The 16,680-nt window shown below is 46.8% G+C and overlaps 2 protein-coding genes across 7 annotated transcripts in view; one reads left to right on the plus strand and one right to left on the minus strand.

Annotated features, from left to right (window-relative positions):
* The window catches only part of ACVRL1 (activin A receptor like type 1), a 261,538-nt gene that overhangs the window by 38,094 nt on the left and 206,764 nt on the right, over positions 1-16,680 (minus strand). The window lies entirely within an intron of this gene.
* LOC307210501 (uncharacterized protein) overlaps positions 1,206-16,680 on the plus strand; it is an 80,779-nt gene continuing 65,304 nt past the window's right edge. For 2 of the 6 annotated variants that reach the window (XR_013836030.1, XR_013836033.1), the window contains exons 1-2: positions 1,206-1,460; positions 3,269-3,336. Coding sequence is in view for 1 of the 6 variants with exons in the window: in XM_079966443.1 (XP_079822569.1) it covers positions 1,354-1,460 (107 nt within the window). In the remaining 5 variants the exon portion in view is untranslated. Of the gene's footprint in view, positions 1,461-3,268; positions 3,337-13,639; positions 13,769-16,680 lie in introns of all 6 variants that reach the window. The other 4 variants (XR_013836031.1, XR_013836032.1, XR_013836034.1 and 1 more) reach the window with 4 other exon arrangements.

The raw sequence follows: 16,680 nt of genomic DNA on the forward strand, positions 1-16,680 counted from the left end.
TTTTTTTTAAAAAAAAGTGACCTCAGAGCAATCAATTGCAGCCATAAGCGAGCCAGGGGGGTGCAGAGGAGGCAGCTGCCCCCTCCATCAAGTAAATAAAGAAATAAAAATACTTAACTGACCAGCTGCGTCGCAGATAACTCGGTTCTGCCTCCCCCTAACATAAAGCCTGCCACTCCCACCCCCAAATGTTGTTTTTGTTTAGTCGTTTAGTCGTGTCTGACTCTTCGTGACCCCATGGACCAGAGCACGCCAGGCACTCCTGTCTTCCACTGCCTCCCGCAGTTTGGTCAAACTCATGCTGGTAGCTTCGAGAACACTATCCAACCATCTTGTCCTCTGTCGTCCCCTTCTCCTTGTGCCCTCCATCTTTCCCAACATCAGGGTCTTTTCCAGGGAGTCTTCTCTTCTCATGAGGTGGCCAAAGTATTGGAGCCTCAGCTTCACGATCTGCCCTTCCAGTGAGCACTCAGGGCTAGAATACGTTTGATCTTCTTGCAGTCCATGGGACTCTCAAGAGTCTCCTCCAGCACCATAATTCAAAAGCATCCATTCTTCAGCGCTCAGCCTTCCTCATGGTCCAGCTCTCACTTCCATACATCACTACTGGGAAAACCATAGCTTTTACTATACGGACCTTTGTTGGCAAGGTGATGTCTCTGCTTTTTAAGATGCTGTCCAGGTTTGTCCCACCTCCAAATAAATTCTGGCTATGCCCATAATTGCAGCCTAACGAAATGGCCCCTCTGGAATTTGTCACACAAACATACACATGAATTTATAAATCTGTCTGTCCTTGGCTACCCAGAGCTTAAATGCATGACCTTTCAGACACGCATTTGGAGAGGATCCCTAACTTGGCAGACAGACACACAGAGAGAAGACTTGGAATATGTAAAACAATACTATCAATACAGGAGGCAGCATTTTGCATTGAAATAGGAGACAATCACAGGTGGCAACGCTACGCGCGGGGGCAAAGCAAGCACTCCAGTTTATGGGAGGGGGGGAACCTCAACCCCAAAAAGAAAGCCCCCCCCTCCATTCAGCTACCGTCACGCCTCCTCCTTGTTGCACTTTTAAAAAACCAGGAGCCGTCATCAAATGCATGGGGGCGAAATGAGCTCTTGGCAATTTGGCACTGGACAAAAATCCCTTCCTGAATTTCTCAGAGCGGTTTTTAATAGAAAGCGGGGGCAGCCCCACTCGACGCTGGCTTGCCAATGAACGTGTGTAGGAGGAGGACACGGGTCGCACTGCGCGGCCGCAGCCCTCCTCCGCCGGAAGCAACGCGCGCTTGGGGGAGCGGAGCAGCGGAGAGCCGGGTGGGATTTGCTTCGGAGCGAATGCGCAATGGAAACCAGCAGGGAGGTTGCGCCCGGCTGCAGCCCGGTCCTGACTCTGTGTACCTGGAAGTCAGGTGTTTTCCCCCCATTGAGTGCAACGGGGCTTCCTCGTGAGTAAGTACGCCTAAGGTTGGATTTAGCCCTGTAGAACTTTACTGGACCCGACGGTTTCATAGTAAATGTAGTAGGAGCTTGTTGCAAGGCGGTCGGCTTTTCCTTGGGAGTAGAGTTTATCAAACTGGGGGCAGAAGCTTTACTGTCGAGTAAAATATACAGAAGAGGAGCGGCTTGTTTGGTGGGACAATTAAGGTGAGAGTGGGATGTGGTCTTTGCTTAGGGGTTCCCTGAAACTATCTGAAGAAGTGTGCATGCACACGAAAGCTCATACCAGTAACAAACTTAGCTGGTCTCTAAGGTGCTACTGGAAGGAATTTTTTTTATTTTGTTCCTGAAATGAAAGTTATTCCCCTCCCTTATTTTTTTTTATCCCCCTCCCTCCCACTCCTTTTGGGCAGCTGCCAAACAGAAGAGAAAGGTCAGCCCCGCCTTTCCAATGTCGTGAGTTTCCGCCTTTGCAACGATTTCCCGAATCCTGGCTCGCCTCCAAATGTCTGACCGGTTCCGGTTTTGTAAAGATGCCATTGTCGCGCATGGGGCTAAACGCGGTTCACGTGCTGCCCTTCGAAAGGCGACTATTCCAGGGCGCTCATTTCAATGATGTGTCTCTTCCCTTTTCAGTCCCTCATTAAAAACCACCCATTCACTTAAGAGAAGGGGAGGAAAGCCCAAATGTCTCATTGAACAGGCGCATGTGTAGCCAGCTACAGTGGTACCTCGGGATGCGAACGGGATCTGTTCCGGAGCCCCGTCACGTTTTGCCGCGTGCATGTGACGCCATTTTGAGCGTCTGCGCATGCACGAGTGGCGAAACCCAGAAGTAATGCGCTCCGTTACTTCCGGGTTGCTGCAGAGCGCAACTCGAATGCGCTCAACCCGAAGCACATTCAACTCGAGGTCTGACTGTAGTGTCATTTTTCTAAAAAAAGAGGTGCTGGCAGTGGCGTAGCGTGGGGGGTGCAGGGGGGGGCCGGCCGCACCGGGCGCAACATCTGGGGGTTAGGGTTAGGGGGCGCAAATCCACGGGTTAGGGGGCGCAAATTACTTGCCTTGCCCCGGGTGCTGACAACCCACGCTACGCCACTGGGTGCTGGAACTCACCATGAACTTCTCCCTTGTTCTCTTAGAATGGCGATGGCGCCCACTTGAGAGGTGTTGCGGGATCTTTAGCTTCCAAAAATCATTTGGAAACTGGAACACTCACTTCTGGGTTTCGATCGTTCGGGAGCCGATTTGTTTGGGAGCCAAGGTCCAATTGTATATAATATGTATGTGTATAATATTTGTGCTCTGGCAGCACATAGGCTAAAACACCATACAGTCATACCTTGGTTTACAGGCACTTCAGGTTGCGATTTTTGGGTTATGGACCGCCGAAACCCGGAAGTACCAGAACGGGTTACTTCTGGGTTTCAGCGGTCACACATGTGCAGAAGCGCTAAATTGCGCTTTGCGCAGACGCAGATGCGTCATTGCGGGTTGTGAATGCTGCAGGGTGCGAACATGCCTCCTGCACGGATCACGTTCACAAACCCATGCATCCACTGTATATCCACACACATATAATGAACTCCCCCAGAAATGGACAATAAGGGAGAATTAAGACAAGCTGTTCAAAGGATATTAAGCAGTTTGCCTCACTCAGCAGGAAGCAATAAAACAGGCTGAGATTGAAAGTAGGAAGATTTTTCTTAACACTGGAAGAGTCCTTTGCTGAATAGGGCAGACCTTTGAGTAAACATTACAAAAGGGTCTTAGCTGATAGGAAGCATTCTGAGGATCACCTTTTTTCATCCCACTTTCAGCTAAGTGCCAAAGAGAAGCAGCTTAGCAGTGCTGAAGGACGCCAGCGTAGAAGCAGTCTTAACTCCAGGTAAGTGTGCAGGATTGCAGCCACATCAGAGCTTATTGAAACTCGCTTCTTGGGATGGCACTGTACAAATTCGCACCTGTACAAATTTGCACCCAGGAGGGGGGCCAGATTGCCTCTTGGGACATGCCTGCCTGGTGCTTGTCTGGCTTGTTTTCACGAGTATGGAAAGGGATGTGCAAAGGCTAGTTTCACATGTGGCATTTAGGTCACAGTGCCAAACAAACTAGAAGCAAAACTGGTTTTATTTTTGAGTAAGCAAGCTTCTCTATTGTGAGATTCTGGGCACTTTACCTAGGGTCCATGTTTACTTTTGGAATGTGGCACAGCAGAGACTCTGGTGTCTTTAGGATATGTGGTTTATTTACACATATATACAACCTGAGTCTACGATGGAAGGGTTCACAGCATCAACACCCTGAAAGGGTCTTGTTTCTCCTATAGCCGCAGCCTTGGATTCAAACAGAAATCAAGCATGGCTCTGCCTGTCTTCTTCCAGCTTGCGGCTTTACATCTGGCCCACATCACTGCCAACTCCCCACCTAGGCTTTATCCTTCTAACTCTGACGTCTAGCACAGAGCCCCCTCTCCTTTGTTCTCTTAATGGCCCATCACCCAGGCGATCGCCTTGACACAGGAAGCTAAAAAGGTAAAGGTAAAGGGACCCCTTACCATTAGGTCCAGTTGCGGACGACTCTGGGGTAGCGGCGCTCATCTCGCTTTATTGGCTGAGGGAGCCAGCGTACAGCTTCCGGGTCACGTGGCCAGCATGACTAAGCCGCTTCTGGCGAACCAGAGCAGTGCACAGAAACGCCTTTTACTTTCCCGCCAGAGCGGTACCTATTTATCTACTTGCGCTTTGACGTGCTTTCGAACTGCTAGGTTGGCAGGAGCAAGGACTGAGCAACGGGAGCTCACCCCGTCGTGGGCATTCAAACCGCCAACCTTCTGATTGGCAAGTCCTAGGCTCTGTGGTTTAACCCACAGTACCACCCGCGTCCCACGAAGCTAGCCTGGCTTATATTTTAACACTTGCCGGTTCCAGGGTTTAGACGGATCTTGCGTGCAGACTACTTCCTCCCTGCCCCCCCCCCCCGCAACTCATAACAATATAATCAGCAGTGGCCTGGTGCCCCTTGGGACTGGTAGGGCGGAAGGCGGGGAGGCTAACAGTAGGTGGCGCCAGAGCTAATGGCAGGCAGATCCAAATCATGCTAGTTTTGCCCCCCACCCTCCTCCCTGCTGAGGTCTGCACTCCACTGTCCAAAATCCGTGTGGCATGGGAGCTGGTTGCAGGTTTTTGCGGCGGCACCACACTCCCCAAAGCACAACGTGTGGTTCAGATCTGTGGCTTCTGCCAGAGATGCAGCCCATCAGGCCCTTCCCACCCTTCGCTTTGTAATTTAGCTTCTTTGTCAGCTGAGGAAGTTCTCGCACGTGGTGTTAGAAACACCTCCTGGCACACAAAAAAAGCACGTGCGCTGCATTGTGAACATCGGTAACGCGAGGCCGGCCGGCATGCACGGTTTGCCTTCTCATTTCACACCAGATTTAAGTATCGCATAGGAAAATGTTGTGGTGCAGGCACCTGCGTACTGAGGGCGGAGTGGGTTGTGTTGCTTATGGCGAGTGATGTCATGGGCACTAGCCAAAAGGTGCTGTTGGTGTGTGCAACCTCGTTTCAGGCCGTAAACTGTATCACAATGACCTATTAATTGCTGGGTGATTAATTAATTGATAAAAAATGTGTAGATGGGAAGTTGTACAGCCACGGGGCAGAACTGCGGTTGCTGTGTATCAGATGCAATTTGCAAAGTCTTTCCAGATTACAGCACAAAATGTTAAAGGGGGGGCGGGAAACTGTAAACTAGAACCTTGTTCCTATTTTGTCTTTTGGAGAAACTGTTGAGGATGTTGAAAGGTTGCTGCTGTAAATTACCAGAACTGCCATCCTTCAGATTTGAGGCTCTTCCTTTGGCTCTGGAAGTTAAGATCTCTTCGATGTCGCATCTAGCACACATGCAGCAATTTGAAGCAGTGGCGTAGCGTGGGTTGTCAGCACCCGGGGCAAGGCAAGTAATTTGCGCCCCCTAACCCGTGGATTTGCGCCCCCTAACCCGTGAATTTGCGCCCCCTAACCCTAACCCCCAGATGTTGCGCCCGGTGCAGCCGGCCCCCCCTGCACCCCCCACGCTACGCCACTGATTTGAAGGTTTCCTTTGAGGTAAAAATAAATAAATGGAATAGATAGATAAATAAATAAATAGGAAATTTCATCTCGTTCAGGATATGGGCTGCTAACTGGGACCTGCTGTACAGAGCCTATTTTGCCAGTATTTAAAATCCTTTGCTAATTAAAAGTGCTGCTATTAAGCTAAGCTCTATCTGGGTCCAGGGGTCTTGAGGGCTCACCTTTCCCTGCATGGACTAGACCAGCGTTTCCCAAACTTGGGTCTCCAGCTGCTTTTGTACTATGATTCCCATCCCTGACCACTGGTCCTGCTAGTGAAGGATGATGGGACTTGTAGTCCAAAAAGAGCTGAAGGCCCAAGTTTGGGAAAACCTGGACTAGACTATCTGCTGAGACCGTTCTCTGACAACCTGTTCCATGTGCCCTACCTTAAGCTGTGCCTATCCAGGACGGGACATTTCATGTGTTGGCACCCTGAGAGTTTTGACAACCTTCCCATGCATATCTGCCTGGCTTGCATCAACACTGTTCTCTCCCAGGCACCGTTCTGTTCTCTTGAACTTTTTAGAGCAAATAATATGTTCCCGTCTTTCCCATTTTCAATTTCTTCTATTCGTATCTCTTTACAGATTTGGGTGGTTTTTTGTTTCCGTTTGTTGAAATATTTTATCTTCGCATTGTTTTAGAAGCTGCGTGTACATCACCTTGAAGATCTATGGATGGATCTATAGATCTATAACCATTTGTTAAATACAGTGGTACCTCAGGTTAAGTACTTAATTCGTTCCGGAGGTCCGTTCTTAACCTGAAACTGTTCTTAACCTGAAGCACCACTTTAGCTAATGGGGTCTCCTGCTGCCGCGGCACCGCCGGAGCACGATTTCTGTTCTCATCCTGAAGCAAAGTTCTAAACCTGAGGTAATATTTCTGGGTTGGCGGAGTCTGTAACCTGAAGCGTATGTAACCTGAAGCGTATGTAACCTGAGGTACCACTGTAGTTATAGAGAAGGCAGCCTGTGCCCCCCCCCCGGGGAATTCCCGGTGATTTTCCTTTTGAATTGTTGCCGCAGGACAATTAAGTTTTTCTGGATCGGCTTGAACAAAACCGGCACTTCAGATTTAAAACAATGAAAGGCACGCTTTTGCAGAGAGTTTTGTAATAACACTTTCCCACAAAACGCAGCGCTTTTCAGCAGTTGCGTGTGCTTGCTGGGGAGAAATGACTGGTGGGAGGGGCACAACACCTCTAAACCACATACTTGCTAAGCATGACGTGATGTGTTACCTATAGTTGTGTGGTTCCATTTTTTCTGCAGCCCCCGAGGTTGCAATCTGAAGTGGAAGATTGTCACAGGAAGAGGGAGAGGAGCTTCTAAACCCTTACCTCCCAGCCTGCTTTCCCACCACCACTGAAAATCGCACATGCCCACAGACGTCTTCTCCTCACTGTGGAAAAGACATGTGTAGCTATGTATGTTTCCTACCACAGTGGGGTTCAAAGCAGCTCGGAGGCTGGTGGTTTTAGGCAGGAAAGAACAGCTCCAGGGGAAAGGGTTAAGAAACCCCTCTCCCCTAAGGGAAGGGCCATGGCTGAGTCACAGGGGAAAGGGCAGCGCAACTGCTTTCCCATACACAAGGTTCCAGATTTGGCATCTCCAGGTGGGGATAGGAGAAACCTCTACCCCAAAGCTTGGAGAGTCGCCGCTAGTTATTACATACCCTCCCAACATTTCTCCAAAGAAAATAGGAATGTCCTATTCAATAATAATGATAATAATAATAATAATAATAATAATAATAATTTATTATTTATACCCCACCCATCTGGCTGGGTTTCCCCAGCCACTCTGGGTGGCTTCCAACGGAATATTAAAATACAATCGTTTATTAAACCTTAAAAGCTTCCCTGAACAGGGCTGCCTTCAGATGTCTTCTAAAAGTCTGGTAGTTGTTTTTCTTTTTGACATCTGGTGGGAGGATGTTCCTCAGGTCAGGCGCCACTACCGAGAAGGCCCTCTGCCTTGTTCCCTGCAACCTTGCTTCTCGCAGCGAGGGAACCGCCAGAAGGCCCTCGGAGTTGGACCTCAGTGTCCCGGCAGAACTATGGGGTGGAGATGCTCCTTCAGGTAATAGGTAAATAAAGGTAAAGGTAAAGGACCCCTGGATGGTTAAGTCCAGTCTAAGGTTAAGGCGACTAAGTCTAAGGTTAAGGCGACTGTGGGGTGCAGCATGGATCCCGTTCGCAACCAGAGATACCACTGTAATTCTTGCCACTGTTGTTACATACATAAATAATTTCCAATTTTCTTTTTTTTCAATCTTGAGTCCACTTGAGTCTCGAGTGGCACAGATGAATTCACAAATATCCCTGAGCGACATACCTGCTCCTTCCAAGGGAATGTCACTCCACCCAGAGCAGGCGGCACATCGTAACAGTTAAACCAGCTATGATTAAGTGGGCACAAGATATTGGACACAACATTATGTTCGCTGACTGGGAAAGGTTGTGGACCACTGGTATGAAATTCACGGCATGTAATGCCTTGAGAGAGAAAAGCTTGCAAAAATTTACCACTTATCAGATAACAAATGCTGGAAATGTAAAGAAAGTGAAGGTACATTCTTTCACCTCTGGTGGACATGCCCAAGGATTAAGGCTTTCTGGGAAATGATATATAATGAAATGAAAAAGGTATTTAAATATACCTTCCTGAAGAAACCAGAGGCCTTTCTCCTGGGTATGGTTAGCCATGTGGTGTTAAAGAAGGATAGAACTTTTATTTATTTATTTTTTTTTAATAATTTTTATTCATTTTTCAGATAGATAACAAAAACAATACAAAACAGTATAATTTCAATCTCATCATTTCATACCCTTCTTTCTTTTGACTTCCCCATACCTCCCCATCCCTGCATCCTTGTTTAATAGTTCTTTAGCAACCCTTAGGTCCATTATCTTAATTCCCTTTCATAAAGATTCCTTTAGTTTTTTTAATTACTGCTGCAATTCTTTACCTCTTACCCCCTGACATCTTAACATTCCTCAATTTTACAATTATTTTTAAGATATATTTTAAATTTCTTCCAGTCCTCTTCCACTGTCTTTTTCCCCTGGTCACGGATTCTGCCCGTCATCTCGGCCAGTCCCATAAAGTCAATCACCTTTGTTTGCCATTCTTCCAGAGTAGGTAGTTCTTGCGTCTTCCAATACTTTGCCAGTAGAATTCTTGCTGCTGTAGTGGCATACATAAAAAAATTCCTGTCCTTCTTTAACACCACTTGGCCAACCATGCCCAAGAGGAAAGCCTCTGGTTTCTTAGGAAAAGTCCACTTAAGGACCTTCTTAATTTCATTATAGATCATTTCCCAGAAAGCTTTAACCTTTGGGCAGGTCCACCAAAGGTGGTAGAAAGTGCCTTCAGTCTCATTACATTTCCAACACTTATTATTAGGCAAGTGGTAAATTTTTGCAAGCTTGACTGGGGTCATGTACCACCGATAGATCATTTTCATAATATTTTCTTTTAAAGCATTACATGCAGTAAATTTGATACCAGTGGTCCATAACTGTTCCCAGTCAGCAAACATAATATCATGACCAATATCTTGTGCCCATTTAATCATTGCTGATTTCACCGTTTCATCCTGTGTATTCCATTTCAACAGCAAGTTATACATTTTTGATAAGTTCTTAGTATTGGATTCCAACAGTTCTGTTTCTAGTTTTGACTTCTCTTTCTGAAATCCTATTTTTCTGTCCTGTTTAAATGTCTCATTTATCTGATGGTAATGCAACCAATCTCGAACCTTAGGCTTTAGTTTCTCATAACTCTGAAGTTTCACCCTTTCACCATCATATTCTAAAATTTCATGATATTTTGGCCATTTAGAGTCCATATTAAGCTTTTTTACTTCCCTAGCTTCCATTGGTGATACCCACCTAGGGGTTTTACTTTCCAGCAGATCTTTATATCTAATCCAAACATTATACAATGCTTTCCTCACAATATGGTTTTTAAAACTTTTGTACACCTTTACCTTGTCATACCATAAGTATGCATGCCAACCAAAGCTATGAAGGATAGAACTTTTATCATGTATGCTACTACAGCAGCAAGGATTCTTATTGCAAAGTATTGGAAGACACCAGATCTACCCACCTTGGAAGAATGGCAGATGAAGATGACAGACTACATGGGACTGGCAGAGATGACCGGCAGAATCCGAGACCAGGACAAAGAGACAGTGGAAGAAGATTGGAAGAAGTTTAAAGACTATCTTAATAAACATTATAAAATTAATGAAGGCTAGAAAGATATGGGTTTAAAAATCAGTGGTTTACAGGGGCGTTGTTTAAGGAAAAAGAATAGAATTTGTAAAAACTATGGGAAATATGGGAATGGATTTGCTGATAAAATAAATTAGATTAGAATACAGAAGGGGGAGGTGTGAGGAGGTCGGAGAAATTAGGTATAGAAAAGAAGGTTTGAATTTATACTTGTTTTTGTTTTGTTGGTTTGTGTATGTTTTTTACTGTTGTTTGTGTTTATATGTTTTTATTTGAAATCTCAATAAATATTATTAAAAAAAAAAAAACAGAGCAGGCGGCACATCGCAACCATCCGGTCTGAGGGCCGCCCATCTACACAGTGCAGCCCAGAAAGTTTCTGGCTGCAGAAGTTTCCATCTTAGTCCTTTGGATGAGTTAGGTATACAGCCGTCTGTACCTCGGAAGTCGGAACGCCTTCGGCTCAAACGTTTTTGGCTCCCGAACGCCGCAAACCCGGAAGTGACTGTTCTGGTTTGCAGACGTTCTTTGGACCCGAACGTCCGGCGCAGCTTCCGATTGGCTGCAGGAGTTTCCTGCAGCCAATTGGAAGCCGCGACTTGGTTTCTGAACGTTTTGGAAGTCGAACGGACTTCTGGAACGGATTCCGTTTGACTTCTGAGGTACGAGTGTACTTTCCGCCCCCAATTTTTTTTATTGCTTTTCAACATTTATCACAAAAGTGACACAATACGCAACAAAGAAAAAAGAAACACACTGCACATTACTAAACTAAACATACAAAAAAAGCAAAGAAAGAAGATTATCTCTTCAAATATCCAACTTTCCTTACATTGATAACTGACTTTCTCGAATTCCCTCTAACTGAATTTCATTATATTGCCTTTATAACAGTTCTCCAAGTTCGTATTTCTAATAATATTAACTCCTTTCATTTACTAACCTCTTCTCCTTTATTAATATTCTAATCCTTAATATTTACTACCACGTATCCTTATTCTATCCCTAAGCCTATTTGTTACTTCCAAGAATTGTCTATTTATCTTACCGTATATTACAATATTTAGCTAAATATTCTTTGAATTTCTTCCAGTCTTTTTGTGTCTCCGCTTCTTTCTGGTCGTGGATTCTTCCAGTCAGGTCGGCCAGCTCCAAGGTACGACTGTTACTTTAGCATGGGCGTAGCCAGGATTTTTGTTGGGGACGGGACAGGACCGATGTGATTGGTCAGTTAAGTATTTCTATTGTTTTACTTCATCTAGGAGGGAGCAGCTCCCCCCCCCCCCCGCTACACCCATGTACTTGAGCCTATTGAAGTCATAGAATTACAGTGGTGCCCCGCAAGACGAACGCCTCGCAAGACGGAAAACCCGCTAGACGAAAGGGTTTTCCGTTTTGGAGGCGCTTCGCAAAACGAATTTCCCTATGGGCTTGCTTCGCAAGATGAAAATGTCTTGCGATTTCCTGCAGGTTTCCCCCCCCTTTTCCTAAGCCCTAAGCCGCTTATCAGCTGATCCGCTGATAAGCCGCTTATCAGCTGATCCGCTAAAAGCCGCTAAACCGCTAAACCGCTAATAGCGCTAATCCGCTAAGCTGTCAATGGGCTTGCTTCGCAAGACGAAAAAACCGCTATACGAAGAGCCTCACGGAACAGATTAATTTCGTCCCTGCGAAGCAGGACTCGAATTCACAACTCTGAGATTTAAGAGTCTTCTCCTCTACCGACAGAGCTGGTAAATCATTGTATCTAAGTGTATTTCATGCTGCACATCTCTCTTACTTCTGAGCCTGACATATATCTTGCCCATTGAGGATACAGTATTTGCAGGCCTCTTCTCCCCCCCCCCCCCGCCGGAACTCACTGGAACTCAGTTCCAGCACCTCTTATTTTCTAGAAAAAAATAGCACTGGGTTTTGCATATCCTTTTGTGTGCTGACTGCACAGAATTTGTTTGATTTCTGTTAGGGAGAAGGAACCAAGAACAATGGAAGGAAACGATGACCTTTGCAGTTCTCTTTGCAGCCTTAAAGGGGGGGGGGGGAGAGAGAGAAAGCTGTGATGTTCAGGATGCCAAATCTTGGCCCCCACTGCGGTCTGCACGTGAGATAATAATAATAATAATAATAATAATAATAATAATAATAATATTTTTTTATTTATAGCCTGCCCTCCCCAGCCGAAGCCGGGCTCAGAGTGGCTAACAACAGTAAAAATAACACCGTTTACATAAAATCACAATCAATTAATTGAAATACATTCTAAAATCAAATCATTCTGATGCAAGCTCATTAGACCGCCAATACACAGGAAAGTCCCCAATACACGCACACACACACAACCTTTCACCTTGGGCCAGGGGCAGCATGGCAGGGGATGGGTTGCCTTTATTTGTTTGTTAAATTTCTTTGCCACCCTTCATCCGAGGATCACAGGGCGGTTTTCAATAGAAAGAGACAAAAATCATAGAATTGGAATGGACCCCAAGGGCCATCGAGTGCCACCCCCCTGCAAAGCAGGAATCCTTTGCCCACCACAATAATCCTGAGATTTAAGAGTCTCGTGCTTTGCTGACTGAGCTATCCATTTTTGTGCATAGAAACAAACAAAAGCGATACTCTCCCCGCCCCCCCCAACCCCGGTCCAGTTTAAAAGGCTGTAGATTGAACATTTAGCCAAAGGCCAGGGAGAAGAGGAATGTTTTTGCCTGGCACATAAATATATATAATTATATAATAATAACAATTTATTATTTATACTCCACCCATCTGGCTGGGTTTCCCCAGCCACTCTGGGCAGCTTCCAACAAAATATTAAAAATACAATAAAACACCAGACATTAAAAACTTCCCTAAACAGGGCTGCCTTCAGATGTCTTTTAAAAGTCAGATAGTTGTTTATTTCTTTGACATCTGATGGGAGGGCGTTCCACAGGGCTGGTGCCACCACCGAGAAGGCCCTCTGCCTGGTTCCCTGTAACCTTGCAGTGAGGGAACCTCCAGAAGGCCCTCAGCGCTGGACCTCAGTCTCCGGTGGAGACGCTCCTTCAGCTATACTGGGCTGAGGCCGTTTAGGGCCTGTGTTCAGACTTGCTATTCCTCTGGTGACACAGATTTCTCCTTTTCCTGCAGCAGCACCCCCTCAGTGCATCCTCAAAATCTGCTCCAGGGGATTGGGGTAACCTCCAGAGCAGATTGGGGGTTGGAAGGGCAGAGGAATGAGACCTGCGGGTATCGGGCGGTACAGTGGTACCTCTGGTTACATACCGTACTTAATTCGTTCCGGAGGTCCATTCTTAACCTGAAACTGTTCTTAACCTGAAACACCACTTTAGCTAATGGGGCCTCCCACTGCTGCCACACGATTTCTGTTCTCATCCTGAAGCAAAGTACTTAACCCGAGGTACTATTTCTGGGTAAGCGGAGTCTGTAACTGGAAGCGTATGTAACCTGAGGTACCACTGTATATGATTCCTGCAGCCCAGTAAAACCTGATAACAGATTAGCAGGTAATGAAGAAGAAAAAGAAGAAGAGTTTGGATTTGATATCCCGCCTTTCACTCCCTTTAAGGAGTCTCAAAGCGGCTAACATTCTCCTTTCCCTTCCTCCCCCACAACAAACACTCTGTGAGGTGAGTGGGGCTGAGAGACTTCAGAGAAGTGTGACTGGCCCAAGGTCACCCAGCAGCTGCATGTGGAGGAGCGGAGACGCGAACCCGGTTCCCCAGATTATGAGACTACCGCTCTTAACCACTACACCACACTGGCTCTCGCTGTTGTGGATTGGGCTGAAAAGGAAGCCTGCCTTGTCCTGCGTTTTGTTCTGACAGAGGCCGACCAGAAGCCCATGGGAAACCTGTACGGAGTACATGAGCACAGCCGCACTCTGGTGAATCCTAGCAACTGATCTTCAGAGGCATGTCTTCCATTTCCAGCACTGAAGGCAGAAAATAGCCACTGTAAGTATGCCGGGAGTGGAAGAACTGCAGCAAACTTTGCCCCCACCCTCCATCTGGCAGAAATCCCAGTGTGATTCAAGAATCAGCTTATCAAAATGTTCATTTGGGGTGGTTCTCTGCTCCAGTGTGCTAACCCCAGACTCTCCAAGTCTCCCTATTTTCCAGGGACAGTCCCAGGTTTGCAGAAGCCGTCTCCTTCTCTAATTTGATTTCGGAATGTGCCGCTTTTCCTTAGGGCATCCCTATTTTCACCGGGGAAATGTTGGAAGGTACAGTAAAAGGTAGGGATACAGGTGGTGCTGTGGGTTAAACCACAGAGCGTAGGATTTGCCGATCAGAAGGTAGGCGGTTCGAACCCCCGCAATGGGGTGAGCTCCTGTTGCTCGGTCCCTGCTCCTGCCAACCTAGCAGTTCGAAAGCACGTCAAGTGCAAGTAGATAAATAGGTACCACTCCGGCGGGAAGGTAAACGTCGTTTCCGTGCACTGCTCTGGTTCGCCAGAAGCGGCTTAGTCATGCTGGCCACATGACCCAGAAGCTGTACACCGGCTCCCTCGGCCAATAAAGCGAGATGAGTGCCGCAACCCCAGAGTTGGCCACGACTGGACCTAATGGTCAGGGGTCCCTTTACCTTTACCTTACAGTAAAAGGTAAAGGTACCCCTGACCATTAGGTCCAGCTAAACAAGCTATGGCTTAGGGCCCCACTCTCTTGGGATCCTCCCAATAATTGAAAAGAAAAATAATAACTGGATGTACATTTCCAAAATATAAGATAAAAAACCCCAAACAAAATAAAACCTACATACAGCAACAGTGTTTTGTGTTGTGTAGGCTTCTATGATGTGAGTAATGGCCCCCGCCTGCTAGCCCGCTCCCTAAAATATCACTGATTTGCTAATTTCTATATATAGGGTGCCTACATTCTGCATGTGCAAATGGCTTTAGATACCTATTAAAAAAGGTAAAGGTAAAGGACCCCTGACAGCTAAGTCCAGTCACGAACAACTCTGGGGTTGCAGCGCTCATCTTGCTTTAGAGGCTGAGGGAGCCGACGTTTGTCCACTCCGCAGACAGTTTTTCCGCTACTCTGAAAATTTATTATTCCAAAAATGAAACCTTCATCTGGTTGTAAATATTAAGATTATACCAGCAATAATGAGTCTTTTTGTTTTTTAAAAAAGATCTAAATAAAGTCTTACTGACTAGTGATTTAAATCGTGATTTAAATCGATTTGATTTAAATCAAAAATCCACCCTGGCCTGAAGTCATTTCTTTGCAGGAGCTGGGGGCCCAGGCTTTAGTTGAAATGCTGTGGAGTTGTAAAGGTGAAGAAGTAGGAAATAAGAACTGGAACACAAAGAAAATAATCACTGTTTGTTTCAGGGATGGGTATTGCATATGCAATATTGAACCAGGATTATCTTTCTCTAGCCTCAGCAAGGCTGTGCTGCACTGCCCTCGTGTGGTGAGAGCTTTAATTAAACCTGAGTAGGATTTCTAGACGCAGTTCTGTATTATCCGACAGCTACTGCAGAATGAGGAACTGTGTTAGGACCACAGTAAAGGTAAAGGTAAAGGTACCCCTGCCCGTAGGGGCCAGTCTTGACAGACTCTGGGGTTGTGCGCCCATCTCACTTAAGAGGCCAGGGGCCAGCGCTGTCCGGAGACACTTCCGGGTCACGTGGCCAGCGTGACATCGCTGCTCTGGCCAGAGCCAGAGCCAGAGCCGCACACGGAAACGCCGTTTACCTTCCCGCTGGTAAGCGGTCCCTATTTATCTACTTGCACCCGGAGGTGCTTTCGAACTGCTAGGTTGGCAGGCGCTGGGACCGAGCAGCGGGAGCGCACCCCGCCGCAGGGATTCGAACCGCCGACCTTTCGATCGGCAAGTCCTAGGCGCTGAGGCTTTAACCCACAGCGCCACCTGCGTCCCCTTAGGACCACAGTACTGTATCACAATTATTCCCCCCGCCAATTATATTTTATTAAGTTTCAACATTTTTAGCATATATAATCAAAATACAATAATGTATTTTTCTCTTGTTTTCATTGACTTCCCACCCCAATTTCCGTGGAGAACCAGATATACAAATATAAGATGGGGGGCACCCAGCTCACCAGTAAAGGGAAAGGGAAAGGGACCCCTGACCTCATGGCCGACTCTGGGGTTGCGGTGCTCATCTCGCTTTATTGGCCGTGGGAGCTGGCGTACAGCTTCTGGGTCACGTGGCCAGCATGACTAAGCCGCTTCTGGAGAACCAGAGCAGTGCACGGAAACGCCGTTTACCTTCCCGCCAGAGTGGTACCTATTTATCTACTTGCACTTTGACATGCTTTCGAACTGCTAGGTTGGCAGGAGCAGGGACCAAGCAACGGGAGCTTACCCGTCGCGAGGATTTGAACCGCCGACCTTCTGATCGGCAAGTCCTAGGCTCTGTGGTTTAACCCACAGCGCCACCTGCGTCAGTAGCAGTGGCGTAGCGTGGGTTGTCAGCACCCGGGGCAAGGCAAGTAATTTGCACCCCCTAACCCGTGGATTTGCGCCCCCTAACCCTAACCCCCAGATGTTGCGCCCGGTGCGGCCGCCCCCCCCTGCACCCCCCACGCTACGCCACTGGTCAGTAGTACATGCAAAAAGGATCTAGGTGGACTCAGCATAAAATATAGCTAATGCTATTCTAGGATGCAGCAACAGAAGTATTCTGCTCTATTCTGCTTTGGTCAGATCACCCCTGGAGTACTGTGTCCAGTTCTGGGCAGCACAATTTAAAAAGGATATCGATAAGCTGGAACTGGGATGCAGGAGGCACTGTGGTCTAAACCACTGAGGCCGCAACCCCAGAGTCAGCCACGACAGGACCTAACGGTCAGGGGTCCCTTTACCCTTTACCTATAACTACTATATAAACT

The sequence above is a fragment of the Podarcis cretensis genome (assembly GCF_951804945.1).
Source record: "Podarcis cretensis genome assembly, chromosome: 2".
Taxonomy (NCBI): domain Eukaryota; kingdom Metazoa; phylum Chordata; class Lepidosauria; order Squamata; family Lacertidae; genus Podarcis; species Podarcis cretensis.